This window comes from Berghia stephanieae, chromosome 6 (assembly GCF_034508935.2).
Source record: "Berghia stephanieae isolate SIO BIC M18660-M18661 chromosome 6, UCSD_Bste_1.3, whole genome shotgun sequence".
NCBI classification, from domain to species: domain Eukaryota; kingdom Metazoa; phylum Mollusca; class Gastropoda; order Nudibranchia; family Aeolidiidae; genus Berghia; species Berghia stephanieae.
The window spans coordinates 22,584,200-22,598,994 of NC_088365.1; the positions used below are offsets into that span (position 1 = coordinate 22,584,200).

Here is a 14,795-nt window from a genome sequence, read left to right on the forward strand (position 1 = left end):
CAATTGCTAATTTTACTCATACATGAGAATAATATTTCCAATCAACAAATCAAAGTAGGTAAAATCAATAATCAAGCAAAGCAAATAATAATAATAATAATAATAATAATAATAATAATAATAATAATAAATAATAATAATAATAATAATAATAGTAATAATAATAATAAATACAACAACAACAACACAACAACAATAATAATAATAATAATAATAATAATAATAATAATAATAATAATAATAATAATAATAAATAATAAAATAATAATAATAATAATAATAATAATAATTGCCAGATAATAAAAAAAGGTACATATGTTTTGTGTTTTGTTTTATTTCTTTTATATACGTGTTATAGGAAGTATTCAAATCATACTTGTCATTATTAATAAAAGTTGAAAATCAGTTATAATCATGTGAAATGTAGATTTTGAATGTCACATGGGCTTTCATTTTTGATGTTTTACTTTTGTCAATAGGATGCATCAAACTATGTTTGTTGATGACACAGTGAAAATCATTTATCATTTGACATGATAATTTGATCAAGATAATTGCTCTGCTTCATTTTCATTTACTTCATTCATAATGCATCCAAAGAAACTATCTGCTTCTTTTTCTCCCCCTCATCTTCACTTTCGTCATCGCCATCTCTGCATCAGCTCGCTTCTGCCTTCTGCTCTCTCTCTCTCTCTCTCTCTCTCTCTCTCTTTCTATTTTTCTCTTTTTCTCTGATTCTCTCTCTCTTTTCTCTTTCATTCTCTCCCCCCTCTCTCCCTCCCTCTCTCTCTCTCTCTCTCTCTCTCTCTCTCCCTCTCTCTCACCCGCTCTCTCCCTCCCCCTCCCCCCCCTCTCTCTCTCTCTCCCTCTCTCTCTCGCCCCCCCCCCTCTCTCTCACTCTCTCTCTCCCTCTCACACACTTGCACACAGAGACATATTTTATTTTCATTCTATTATAATGGGTTGGAGCAGGCACTACGATTCCCCGTCATTTCCATCTCCCCTATGTCCTTTGTCATTTCCATCTCCCCTATGTCCTTTGTCATTTCCATCTCCCCTATGTCCTTTGTCATTTCCATCTCACCTATGTCCTTTGTCATTTCCATCTCCCCTATGTCCTTTGTCATTTCCATCTCCCCTATGTCCTTTGTCATTTCCATCTCCCCTATGTCCTTTGTCATTTCCATCTCCCCTATGTCCTTTGTCATTTCCATCTCCCCTATGTCCTTTGTCATTTCCATCTCTCCTATGTCCTTTGTCATTTCCATCTCCCCTATGTCCTTTGTCATTTCCATCTCCCCTATGTCCTTTGTCATTTCCATCTCACCTATGTCCTTTGTCATTTCCATCTCCCCTATGTCCTCTGTCATTTCCTTTGTTCATCCAGACCGTTCCTTTGAACTTTGAACCCTTTCTGAAGACACAGTCAGATGAATGTTTCTTTTTTTGTTTGTTTGTATTTTTGGAGAGGATGCTTTTACAAGATTATATTATATCGTTTGTCAGAGACGTCAGTTCACTTGAGGGAAGATGTGGGTATCTGATTTTAGGGAAAGATTTAATTATTTGTGGGAGGGGGGGGAGGGGGGGGGAGTGCTGCGGTTTGTTTTTCATTTGCTTGTGGAACTTTTGATCCTGTTTCTAACGGATTGTTGTATTTGATATTTGTAACCCCTCGTCTCAAAACGGTATTAAGTCGGGATGACTAAGATGCTGAAAATTGAATTTGTAGACAGAAATATCAGACTTAAGTTGAGTTTGTTTGCTTTATAGAGGAGAAGGAATATCATATTTTACTGTGCTAAATACCAAAGTTTCATATTTTTGACCAGTTTGACTATAATTTGACTTTTTAGCATCTGGTCCATCGCGACATAATACCGTTTTGAGACGTTTGGTCACATTTCTTTTATTCTCAGAGACAATTGTGGTGTTGGATGTTGCAGACAGAGCAGCTCCTACAGTTGAACCGAACAACACTGTATTAGGTGAGCATAATGTCAATAAGGTTTATTGCATGAAAAAACCAACAAGCTGGAATAGTGTTTGGAAGTGATGAAAAGGTGTGGACAAATTTGATTCTTTGTTTTGGACATTTTTCCTACTGCACGAATTAAAATAGAACAATAGATATTTCTATAAGGTGCGCAATTAATTAAGTCAAAAGGGGGGAAGCGGGAAGGAACTGTGTAATGCAGTAAGGAAAGGGAAATATAAAAACGTGTAGACTATTGTTGGAAAACAAATAAAATGGAATTGAAAATAAATACAAAAAATAAGGGATGTCGGTATAAGTATAATTAATTAATCACTTAATCAATTGGGCACCTTTTAGAAATATCTATTGTGCTATTTTCATTCATGCTTTCTTACAAAGGAGCATACTATTTCCTGCCTATCAATGTTTTGTTTATTCATCTTAACAACGCCACTACTACATCTAATCATCTCATTTATCTGTAGTGTTTCATTCATCCTGTTTGTTGGTAAAGGGGAAATCTGAAACGTCAATTCTATCTGTTTTCGCAATTAAATTGAAGCTTACATTCAATTTCACTAAACATTGTCATAGTTTTTCAAAATAACTGAATATTAATGGTCTTTTTATGTCGAGACATTACCAAAATAATCCTTTGGTAGAGCCTGATATTTAAAAGAAAAACAACAAAATAACAAGCAATACAATGTTCTATGGCTCATTGGATAAGGATAGAGCACAGTTGTGGAAAGAAAAGTTAAACTGAGAGAAGTGGGATCACTGGTGTATGAGCACAATTTCGTCCTCTCTGCTCTTCTTTGATAGGAAATACAGGCAATTGAATGAATACAATTAGAATGAAATTGCATGTTTTACCAAGCAGTTTTGTTCATTTACAAGCAGGAGAACGTTCACATGAGCATGAAAAATGAAATAGTGATTTTAAAAAAATGCCTTTAGTTCTCAGAATTGTTTAGTTTTCGTGTGTTTTGATACGTTCTTTGGATGAGGCTTGTGCCCTTTTGAGAAATAGGACAGTGTTTTTAGTTCTGAAATGATATTCATATCTATCAGCCATTTATAATACTAATAACGAAGTTTAATAATAATAATAATATATACTTTATTCATAAAAAAATGGAAATTCCTTTACAGGCGTGGCATGCATAAAAATGTATAAACACAAAGTTGAGAATCTATGGCGACAATGTATACATATATATATATATGCAAATGTACAAACATGTAAAAATATACAACCAAGAACCGATTGCAACACCTTAAATATTAATTTAATACATTGAGATAGGCTATACTCTGGCCTTTAGTCCGAACTTGTGTGAGTGTATACTTAAAAGATAGATAGTATTTAATTTAAATCACAGTTGTGCGTTAAAAATTCGAACACCGTGTGGCAAAAATGAATTAAGGTGACGTGTTGTCTTTGTTTTTATAGATATAAGGCGACGGCTCCTCATGGAGAACTTAATATATTTGCGAAGGGGGTGATTGCCATCCTTCATAACTTTCTCTATTTTACTTAGCCAAAATCTCTTGAACAGTTCTGCCACATTGGAAATTGAGTGAGTATAACAAAATCAGAACACAGACCTATTATCATTGAGGTAGGACCAATCATTAGACCCCGCGAGAGCAAACCTCTATCCAGATTAAATTTTCGGAAAGCAAACTGGGAAGAATTCTCGTCAGAAAAAAATGGCAGCATCAAAACTATCGATCCAGTTCCAAAAAAAAAAACGACGACACATTCCAGAAACTTATATTGAGAATTCCCAAAAAGCACATGCCTACAGGCTACAGGAAATCCTATATACCATGCTACAGCAATACAACAGGGAACTCTATGAACAGTATGTGGAGGCTTACGAAACAGATCTATTTGGTGAAGAAACTGTCCAACTTAGTGAGACATTAATGACTTCCATTGCCGAAATAAAATCAGAAAGATGTAAGGAAATGATAACCAGCACAAACATGATCCACAACAGCAAGAAAGGCTGGTCAACTATGAAAAAACTAAATACAGAAAATAACAAACAAACCAGGGTTGCAGCTGTGACACCAAACGATGTATCAAAAATGGAAAACCAACACACAGAGAAAAGGGCAAACTTAAGGAAATGAAAAGGGAAATGGAAAAGATCGCCGAAGGAAGTGAACAGGAAGTAGACTCATTTTGCATCAAAGAATTGGAATCAGTTCTTGTACACTCCAAACCCGGTAAAGCGGCTGGTCTAGATGGCACCACTGCAGAAATGATAAGGCATTTCGGTCCCCCACCAAAACCTCGGTTACTAATTATCACCAACTGTTTTGAATCGTGCACAATACAAAAACACAGCTTTTTCATACGAAAAATAAATGACTGGAATGTCCTGCCACCAGACATAACTGACGTTGAATGCTTGACAACTTTCAAAACAGTTTTGAATACACTAGCTCGTCAAAGCAATCCGTGACTGTTCCCGGTTTTAATTGGGCTGTACTGTAACTTACCATTTGCAGTGATGGGCCCGTGAGGCCTTTTGCAAATACAAGCCATTGAAGATTGAATATTGAAAAAACTTTGGCGACAAGCAAGAGTGATAACACTACTAAAACCTGGAGAAGACCCACATAGCAGCAAGAGCTACAGACCAATATCTCTCATCTGCATACCGTCTAAGATATACGAGCTCATGATGCCACCTAGGATTTCCCAAACAGTAGAAGAACACCTGTCACCTGACCAAGCTGGTTTTCGCCCCGGAAGACCATGCTGTGACCAACTCCTGAACTTGACACAATACATACAAGATGGCTACGAGAACAAACAAATTACAGGGGCTGTATTTGTGGACCTTGCAGCTGCCTACTACACAGTAAATCACAGGAAACTCCCCTAACGGTTGCAAGGCACAAAAGTAGTCACAATAATAAAATCCCTTATGTCAAACCGTCGCTTTTGGCGAAAAGGAATGGGAAGAAAAGCAGATGGAGATAACAAAAGAACGGTCTCCCTCAATGATCGGTACTTGCACCTTTACTTCTCAACATTTATACCAACGACCAACCTCAGTTCGAGAACACGCAGAGATTTCTATATGCTGTTGATATTTGTCTTGCGTTCCAGACATCTGATTTCAAGACTATTGAGGAGAAGACAAACAGATGCCCGGAAGACACTTTCTGTGTACTCTTTGAAGAACTCACTAAATGCCAACCCAGGAAAAACTCAAATGTGTGCCTTCCATTATTTTTAAACCGCCAAGCCAACAGGAAACAGAACTTGGAATGGGAACATTTTGGACAACAACACATTTCCCGTGTAACTCGGTTTCACCTTTGACCAAACTGTCTTTCTCTCAGCACACAAATTAAACAAAAGCAAAGGTGGCCACAAGAAACAACCTCATAAGAAAACTAGCAAACACTACATGGGGAGCATATCCAAAACAGTCAGGACAACCACACTAGCCCTCTGCTATTCATCAGTCAAATACGCCACATCAGTGGGGGCAAGATCATGCCAAAAAGATTGAGCTACATAACACCTGCCGGATCATTTCTGGTAACTTGAAACCAACTGCAGTTCCAGTCCTCCATTGGCTGGCTGGCATTGCAACTCCCCACATTCGCAGAACCACTACACCCACTCCATGACCACAACCCGACGACAAGGAGACTGAAGACAAGAAAGAGCATCTTGACGGAAGGAAGCATCAACCCTGACCATGCAGCTAATAGCTGTCTACAGACTTTCAACATGGAGGGAATGAGACAATCACGCAAATGAAGCCGTTGAAGATCCAAGAGAAGAACAGCCCTACGGAAGTGAGCTCCCCAGGAAGGAATGGGTAACACTCCCAACCCCCCCCCCCCCCCCCCCAAAAAAAAAAAAAAAAAAAAAAAACCCAACCCGGGCAACACTCGGGAGAACAACTAGAAGCATAAAAAGTGGGGGCTAGCCGAGACCAGATTATGTGGATGCTCAGAGCAGATGATAGAGCACATCCGTAGAGAATGCCAGGAGCCCAGCTGCACTGATCATGATCTAAGAGTCTCTAAGAGTTTTAATATTTGAGCCAGAAGAGGTGATTAGTTCTCACTACATTATCTAAGTTGAAAGAGTTATTTGACATTGTTTTGCCAGTAACAACGAGTTAGCAGTTGACACAGTAAGGTGTTGATGAAAGTCGCGATTGCTGAATTACTATTTTTTTATTGGTAGTACTCTCGTCTCAATTAAAGGGACAGATACAGTTTCAGGTTCTGTCTAATAATAATACGTTTTTAAAAGATCTAAACCCCTTCTCCCTGATTGGGTTGCTCGGACTCTTAGATCTGGTTGGTGTAAGTTATAAAAATAGGAAGTCTTATTATGACCTTACAAAGAGACCAGAGACTATAGCTGGAAGCATGGTGTTTCAATGCCTATAAACCTATTTAGTTCTAATTGGTACTTGAAGTGATAAAATCTTTGATAGATGGAATGAGTTCTGTAAGAAAATTAGGTCAATGCTATGAGAGTTTGGATTAGAAAGGTGAGATTTTAAAAAATAATAATTTTTGAACAAGGATTTAATTAGATATACTGAACAATGAATTTGCATGAACGTTTAGTTAACCGTTTTGCTCATTTCACGTCTCTGTGTGTATATTAATCTTATTTTATTGGTTTTTCAATTAAAGGGGCAGATACATTTACAGGCTCTGTCAAAGTTTTTGAAAGATCTAAGCCCCTTATCCCTCGTTGGATTGTTCGGCCTCTTAGATCTGGTTGGAAAGTACTTTTCATTAGAGAGAGAGAGAGAGAGAGAGAGAGAGAGAGAGAGAGAGAGAGAGAGAGAGAGAGAGAGAGAGAGAGAGAACAGAGAGAGAGAAAGAAAGAGAGAAAGACAGAGAGAGAGAGAGAGAAAGAAAGAAAGAAAGAAAGAAAGAGAGAGAGAGAGAGAGAGAGAGAGAGAGAGAGAGAGAGAGAGAGAGAGAGAGAGAGAGAGAATTAATGATGACTGCGGTATAGCACCAATTCCATTTTTTAAAACTTTCCCCCATTGTGATCATGACCGGCTCAAGGCACTTTACAATAGATATGGTGAAGATACGTAAGAGTTACAACAACACAGACATGACACACACATACAACTAATGGAAGAATACAAGTAACGCTACAGACATTACACACATAAATAGATCGATTAAGTATTAAAGTTAAACATAACAGACATTGACACGACATTACAATAGAATTAGTAAACAAGAGAACATCACAATTCGATAGTTAAACGCTACAGAACATTGAACACATTTGAAAAAAGTATGGTGAAGTATAGATTAAAGTTTAAATCGCTACAGTTTGACACACATAAATAGATGTTGAAGAATTAAGTTAAACAATAGATCATTAATGACCATTACAAAGATACGATGAAGATATAGCTAAAGGTTCAAGCCTAAGACAACATTATTACAATGGTATGTGAAGTATAATAAACGCTACTGACATTGATGAAATAGTTCGATAAAAAATTGGTAAGATATAGAGTTTAAACGTTAGAAGTAGACAAACACAACAATAGATATTGTGCAAGATATTAATTAAATACAGACATTCACAGACATTTGCAATAGAAGTGTGATAGTTAACGTTAAATGACAGACATTGCACCCGTTGTACATAATCTATTTGTGAAGGTATTCAAGTTAAAGCGCACAGACATTGACACTACTTACAAAGTTGTTGAAAGATTAAGTTAACGATGTACGCTACAGACGTTGAAAGACTTTCATTAGAAGAGGAAGATATAAGAGAAGAAGAAGAGACAAGAGAAGAGAACAAGAGGAGAGAAAGAAAGTTAAAACGCACAGACGAAGAGACACAACATTAAATAGATAAGGAGAGAGAGTAGTAAGAGTAGAGACGAGAGAGGAAGATAGAGAGAAGACAGACAGAAATTAATAGATGGTGAAGAAATTATAATTTAAAACTTTCCACAGACATGACGCTCAAGCACTTTACAATAGATATGGTGAAAATATTAAAGTTAAACACTACAGACATTGACACACACATTACAATAGATATGGTGAAGAAATTAAAGATTAAACCTAACAGACAAGATTAGACACACGACACATTACAATAGATAGGTGAAGATATTAAAGTTAAACACTACAGACATTGACACACATTACAATAGATATGGTGAAGATATTAAAGTTAAACGCTACAGACATTGACACACACATTACAATAGATATGGTGAAGATATTAAAGTTAAACACTACAGACATTGACACACACATTACAATAGATATGGTGAAGATATTAAAGTTAAACGCTACAGACATTGACACACACATTACAATAGATATGGTGAAGAAATTAAAGTTAAACGCTACAGACATTGACACACATTACAATATATGTGGTGAAGATATTAAAGTTAAACGCTACAGACATTGACACACACATTACAATAGATATGGTGAAGATATTAAAGTTAAACACTACAGACATTGACACACACATTACAATAGATATGGTGAAGAAATTAAAGTTAAACACTACAGACATTGACACACACATTACAATAGATATGGTGAAGATATTAAAGTTAAACGCTACAGACATTGACACACACATTACAATAGATATGGTGAAGAAATTAAAGTTAAACGCTACAGACATTGACACACACATTACAATAGATACGATGAAGATATTAAAGTTAAACGCTACAGACATTGACACACTTTACAATAGATGTGGTGAAGATATTAAAGTTAAACACTACAGACATTGACACACATTACAATAGATATGGTGAAGATATTAAAGTTAAACGCTACAGACATTGACACACATTACAATAGATCTGGTGAAGATATTAAAGTTAAACGCTACAGACATTGGCACACACATTACAATAGATACGATGAAGATATTAAAGTTAAACACTACAGACATTGACACACACATTACAATAGATATGGTGAAGATATTAAAGTTAAACGCTACAGACATTGACACACATTACAATAGATGTGGTGAAGATATTAAAGTTAAACGCTACAGACATTGACACACACATTACAATAGATATGGTGAAGATATTAAAGTTAAACACTACAGACATTGACACACATTACAATAGATGTGGTGAAGATATTAAAGTTAAACGCTACAGACATAGACACACACACATTACAATAGATATGGTGAAGATATTAAAGTTAAACGCTACAGACATAGACACACACACATTACAATAGATATGGTGAAGATATTAAAGTTAAACGCTACAGACATTGACACACATTACAATAGATATGGTGAAGATATTAAAGTTAAACACTACAGACATTGACACACATTACAATAGATATGGTGAAGATATTAAAGTTAAACACTACAGACATTGACACACATTACAATAGATGTGGTGAAGATATTAAAGTTAAACGCTACAGACATTGACACACACACATCACAATTCAGTCCACGGCCAAAGTAGTAATATTTGATTCCAACCTCCATATTAGAATATTATACGATCAAGAATTAGCATCAATAGATAAATTATTAATTATTTTGAACATAAAATAACTGGCGTATTTCACACGAGTCCTTTTCCCCCCAGATGAATCTGTAAACAAGGAGAACATCACAATTTCGATATTCAAGGACAAGCAAGGTAAATTTGAAATTTTTTGAGAGAAAAGCTGTGGTGAATGTATGGATGATTTATATTTTTAAAATCGTTATTGTTTACAGCAAAGAAGATGTTCTACAGAAGGTGTAAGTTATAAAAATAGGAAGTCTTATTATGACCTTACAAAGAGACCAGAGACTATAGCTGGAAGCATGATGTTTCAATGTCTATAAAACTATTTAGTTATAATTGGTACTTGAAGTGATAAAATCTTTGACAAATTGAATGGGTTCTGTAAGAAAATTAGGTCAATGCTACGAGAGTTCGGATTAGAAAGGTGAGATTTTTTTTTAATTGTTTGTTTTTAACAAGGATTTAATTAGATATACTGAACAATTAATTTGCATGAACGTTTAATTAACCGTTTTGCTCAGTTGATTACGTCCCTGTGCGTATATTAATATTTTTTTATTGGTTTATAAAAGGCCTTGTTTTGTATGTAGCCATGATGAAAAGGCAAGGTGTTTGGTTTACTTTGATTATAAGGCAAGGATTCTAAAGTCAATGATAGGATTTTTATACGCCTTTGTCTTTGTCTAAATATATTACACTTATGCCTAAAGAATTTATATGAGTCAAGCAAGCTTTCCATCAGGAAAAATTTATATTTACAATTTATATTCACACAGCATAAGGTCTATGAGTAGTACTTCAGTCGAAGTTTACTTCAGATTTCGTAGCGTTAAATGAATAATAGCAATTGCTTGCTACCCTTTGGGTGTGATGCGAGTCTATCGCAAAGTACTTTCCAACAGGTCTAACAAACCCAGCTACCCAATCACTGCTGGGTGGACAGGAGGTCAGAAAAAAACATCTCAACTTCACCCAGGATCGATCTCGGTCCCTTTGCATGTGAAGTGAGTGCTATACCAACTGAGCTATCAGAACCCCCATATGGCCTCTAAAGCCAGTTTATCTCAATTTCCTGAGCGTTATACTGACAGTAGCAATTATATGCTCCTTATTTAATTGGATGATAGTATATTGATACCCCTGGAGGGATAGGAGGATTTTTAAAAAAATCAAAAATCTAGAGTCCTCTCAGGGTTGATATTGGTCTCATTGCTTGTCAGGTTCGTGCTAAAACAACTGAACTATTCGGACTCTTCCCAACTAGATCTGATATTGATATGCTTTTATATTTTTTTAAAATTGATTTTTCTTTCTATTTTGATTTTCTTAGTGGGAAAGATTACTGTTGATGCAAAAGTCCCGAATGACACGAAAGTCAAGTATGGAGAACGATTGGATAATTGTGGTCTTCCTCAGCCTTGCCCATCCAACACCATGCCTGTCTCGATCAGTATAGGAAGCACAACAACCGATGCACCAACTATTTGTATAAATGGATTTGTGTAAGTGAAGCCTTTTTTTTTAATTTTTGACTCACTTTCCCAATGGGGTACCATGTCAGGGTGTATATGTCAGATATATATATATATATATATATATATATATATATATATATATATTATATATATATATATATAGAGAGAGAGAGAGAGAGAGAGAGAGAGAGAGAGAGAGAGAGAGAGAGAGATTGAGAGGGGGGAGGGTAAAGACATAGATTTTAGCATTAGAATAGAAGGGATATCACTTGAGGATAGGGTTTAAATAGTGAGGGCCCAATACTGATCTATGTCTTGTCATCAATACCAAACTAACCTTTAATCAAGATTTCTATCGTTTTTATCCTTTACAGTCGCATGTCCAAAGATCTTAACGATGGAGGCAGAGGTATCAATGTCATGACTGTGAATCCAAATACTTTCCAAGTCGACTTATCTCATCGTGCAGATTCCTATGGTTTTAGTATGTTATCATTTTACCGTTATAGCTAGGGGAATTAGGGACACAAAAACCCCGAATTGTGCAAATTTGTGATGAAAGCATGATTTTTTAATGAAAAAAAGTTCGTGCTCTAAGGTTTAAATTGTGATATAGAACCACTTTCTCATTACTCCAAGAGCTGAGATATTAGCAATTTAAATTGTGTAAAAATTCACGGTGGTGATGAAATTTGCCGCCTTCACATCGACATTTTGCTTTGGTGTCAAAAGGTCACAGACTACGTCATCGGTACCGAGTACAGATGTACATTGTTGCTTAAATCGAAATCGGAAATATAACATCATTTATTCATAACATACAACTTATCAAATTCATTCATTTACCAAGAGAGTAACATAATTTTCAAAAGTATTTTTTTTTTAATCCAAAAGTATACCAATTTGGTTATTTCAAATTTTACCGGCATTGGAACGCGGAACATGAGATTGTGAAATCGAAGAAATCAAAGTTGTGGTGGTCGAATACGAATACGAAAAAACAAAACAAAAAAAAACTGATTTTTTCCCCCTCTCATATCTTTTGTATATTCCGATAGCTTTCCAAGAGTATAATTTTTGTTTTCTTAATGTCTTTTTAAATTAGAATTATTTGAAAATAATATACGTCCGCTCATGTGAAGATATCTGTAAACAATGCATCTCATTCTGCGGTTGCTAGTTGTGTCGCTACTTGGTGGCGAGTCACGAACGGTGTCAAGTTGAACTCTGCCCTTTTCAGGGTGCAGATTTTTTTCACAAATGCCGGAAAGACAAAAGCCAAAACATCAAAAAGCAAGTCTTTTGACTCCACCCACTAAGAAACTCTACTTGATAGACAATTTACTATCATATCTGTGCTTGTTCTTTTTTTTCTTTTTTTGATTACTAATTCCTGGGTATTTTTACTCTGACTACTAAGTGAGTGCTAAACCTACACACGTTGATTTAAATGAAAGAATACTTAAATGAAGGTAATACGAAATTAAATAATATGACATAAAATTACTGTTCGTTTATAATAATTAAGAAAAGTTCATTGAGTATATATACAGAAAGAAATGCAAATAAATGCAAATGCCAAATGATTTCTAATCAACGTTTCAAAATGCAGATTTTAATCGCAATAAATGCAATGAACTGCCTTCCACTCATATGATAATAATAATAATAATAATAATAATAATTAATAATAATAATAATAATAATAATAATAATAATAATAATAATAATAATAATAATAATAATAATAATAATAATAATAATATAATAATAATAATACGTCATCATCATTAGCAGCATACCGAGCACCTAGATATCGCTTAAGCATCAATTTTATGTGTCACACTAATTCAACACAGTTATGTTATTATTGTTGAAAATGTCCGTATCATCATCTTTAACATCACCGTCATGAACATCGCCCCATCCCCAGCACCAACAATCCCGTGATCAAGTCACTTAACCCATTAAATCATGGCATTGACAATGCACTAAATCTTGTACTAACTACTAACAATTATATAATGGCAAAATGCAGTATTGGGGTGGATTGGTCAAAATGATTCATTTGTCAAGAGATTTTTAAAAATAAAAAATTAGAATGCCCAGCTCTGTCAAAGCGGACATATTGTGGTCAATGGTACGTGACTTTTGTAGCGTAGCGTTCTACCAGCTATGGTGTTAAGACTTTTAACGGATTAGAAAATGATAGTGACAAGCTAGATTTGTCTGTTGAAGACCGCTCTGAGGATACACTGGAGGTACTGAAGCAAAATTATACCAAGTGGCACAAATTATGTCGCTTTGATATACGGCCAAAAAAAAATAATCAGAAGGCTTGCTGTGAAAAATGAGTAATCACAAGAAAACTTGTCAAATTATCCCGATCTAGACATTCTCTCATCATCCGACTGTCCAAGGAGACAGAATATGCGTTTTCCCTCAGATGACGTTATCACAAGAAATAGGACACATTGTATGCTTTGCAACAATAAGATGACGCTTCCCTCCATTCAATAATGACAAGAGACATGAACGAAAATATCCGCGTGGCTTCAGAGATTATAAACGATGTCCAGATTTTTTCCATGTTCTCAAATGGTGATTTGATTGCGCAGGGAGTTCATTATCAAAAGATTTGTCATGTCCGTTTTATGAACATCAAAAAATGCTGAATATTACCAAAACAAACAAAGTTCTAGTTTTGCTGTTGCTGAAATTGTTTCTTTTTCTTCTTCTTCCTCTTCAAGCTGAAACTTCCTCGTGGAAGGCTCAGCAGCAGCATTCCCAATTGTTTTTCTGGGAGTTATCCAAATTGTTCCTAAGTCTTACAGTTGAGGACAGAAACGAGTGAAGATGGTAGTCCACTCTAGATTTGGGCAACATAGATTTGCCAGGTTTCCTCATGTTCTGTTGGAGGCCGTGTACTGACACCTGACCTGGTTTTTCTGACCTTTGTAAAATACATTTAGTTTATTCTTCTCTCTCCTTTCCTTCAATGGTTCCAAATGGGGTGTCATATATGGCTTTGATTTGTTTGAGGATTTTATTGAACGAATTTTATAGCTTTTTTTTGGATTGATTCTATTTACCTAATTGCGGAGGTGTGATCGGGATCCCATACCTTACCGCTTTACTCGTGTGTTGGTCTAACATAAACTTTATAGCATTTCTCTTTTATGGTTACTTTGTAGCCATAGAGGTTTCTTCTCAAGAATCCCGGGGTGGAGTTTGCTTTCCTGCATATTTTGCAATGTGGTCTTTTTTCCCGGTCAGGCGATTTTTTTATTATCCGAGATTTTCTTTGGGCTTTTTTATAGTGAGGTTTTGGTGGGTTGTGTATTATCTTCCTTTTGTTGTAATTTTTTTAAATCAAAGTCCCCATGAAAATTTCTGATCTTTTTTAAGCCTTATTGCTCTTAAAAAAGCTGTCATCCCCAAAAAAGTCTAGTTGAGTTTTTCCCAGGGACAATTTGATGTGATAAGGAACAAGAGGGGACCCAGTACGGGACCTAGGGGACACCGTAGTATGGAGCTGACCCGACATTGCTCTTTATTGTTTTTCGATTAGTGGAAAATCCATTACCCAGTCGTGGCGTTTTCATGTTCCATATCTCCCCCAGTTTACTAGCAGAGTATGGTAAGACTTTATCAAAGTTTTCTAATCCAAAAAATAACACTTTTAAGTTTTTTCTTTCATATTTTCTGTTAGGTTGTTGCAAAATTTTTGCATAGAAAAAAGATCAAAGAGAGGAGAGAGAGAGAGAGAGAGAG

The 14,795-nt window shown here is 35.5% G+C and overlaps 1 protein-coding gene and 1 long non-coding RNA gene across 2 annotated transcripts in view; both read left to right on the plus strand.

Annotated features, from left to right (window-relative positions):
• LOC144974681 (uncharacterized) overlaps nucleotides 1–508 on the plus strand; it is a 4,494-nt gene extending 3,986 nt beyond the window's left edge. The window contains exon 3 of the long non-coding RNA XR_013645794.1: nucleotides 480–508. This is a non-coding gene — a long non-coding RNA (uncharacterized LOC144974681). The remainder of the gene's footprint in view (nucleotides 1–479) is intronic.
• Nucleotides 509–1,471: 963 nt separating this feature from the next.
• Nucleotides 1,472–14,795, plus strand: part of LOC144975802 (protein O-linked-mannose beta-1,2-N-acetylglucosaminyltransferase 1-like) — a gene marked incomplete in the record, with an annotated part of 39,994 nt that continues 26,670 nt past the window's right edge. The window contains 5 exon segments of the mRNA XM_078919989.1: nucleotides 1,472–1,532; nucleotides 1,857–1,988; nucleotides 9,622–9,675; nucleotides 10,877–11,048; nucleotides 11,396–11,505. Coding sequence (XP_078776115.1) covers nucleotides 1,472–1,532; nucleotides 1,857–1,988; nucleotides 9,622–9,675; nucleotides 10,877–11,048; nucleotides 11,396–11,505 — 529 coding nt within the window.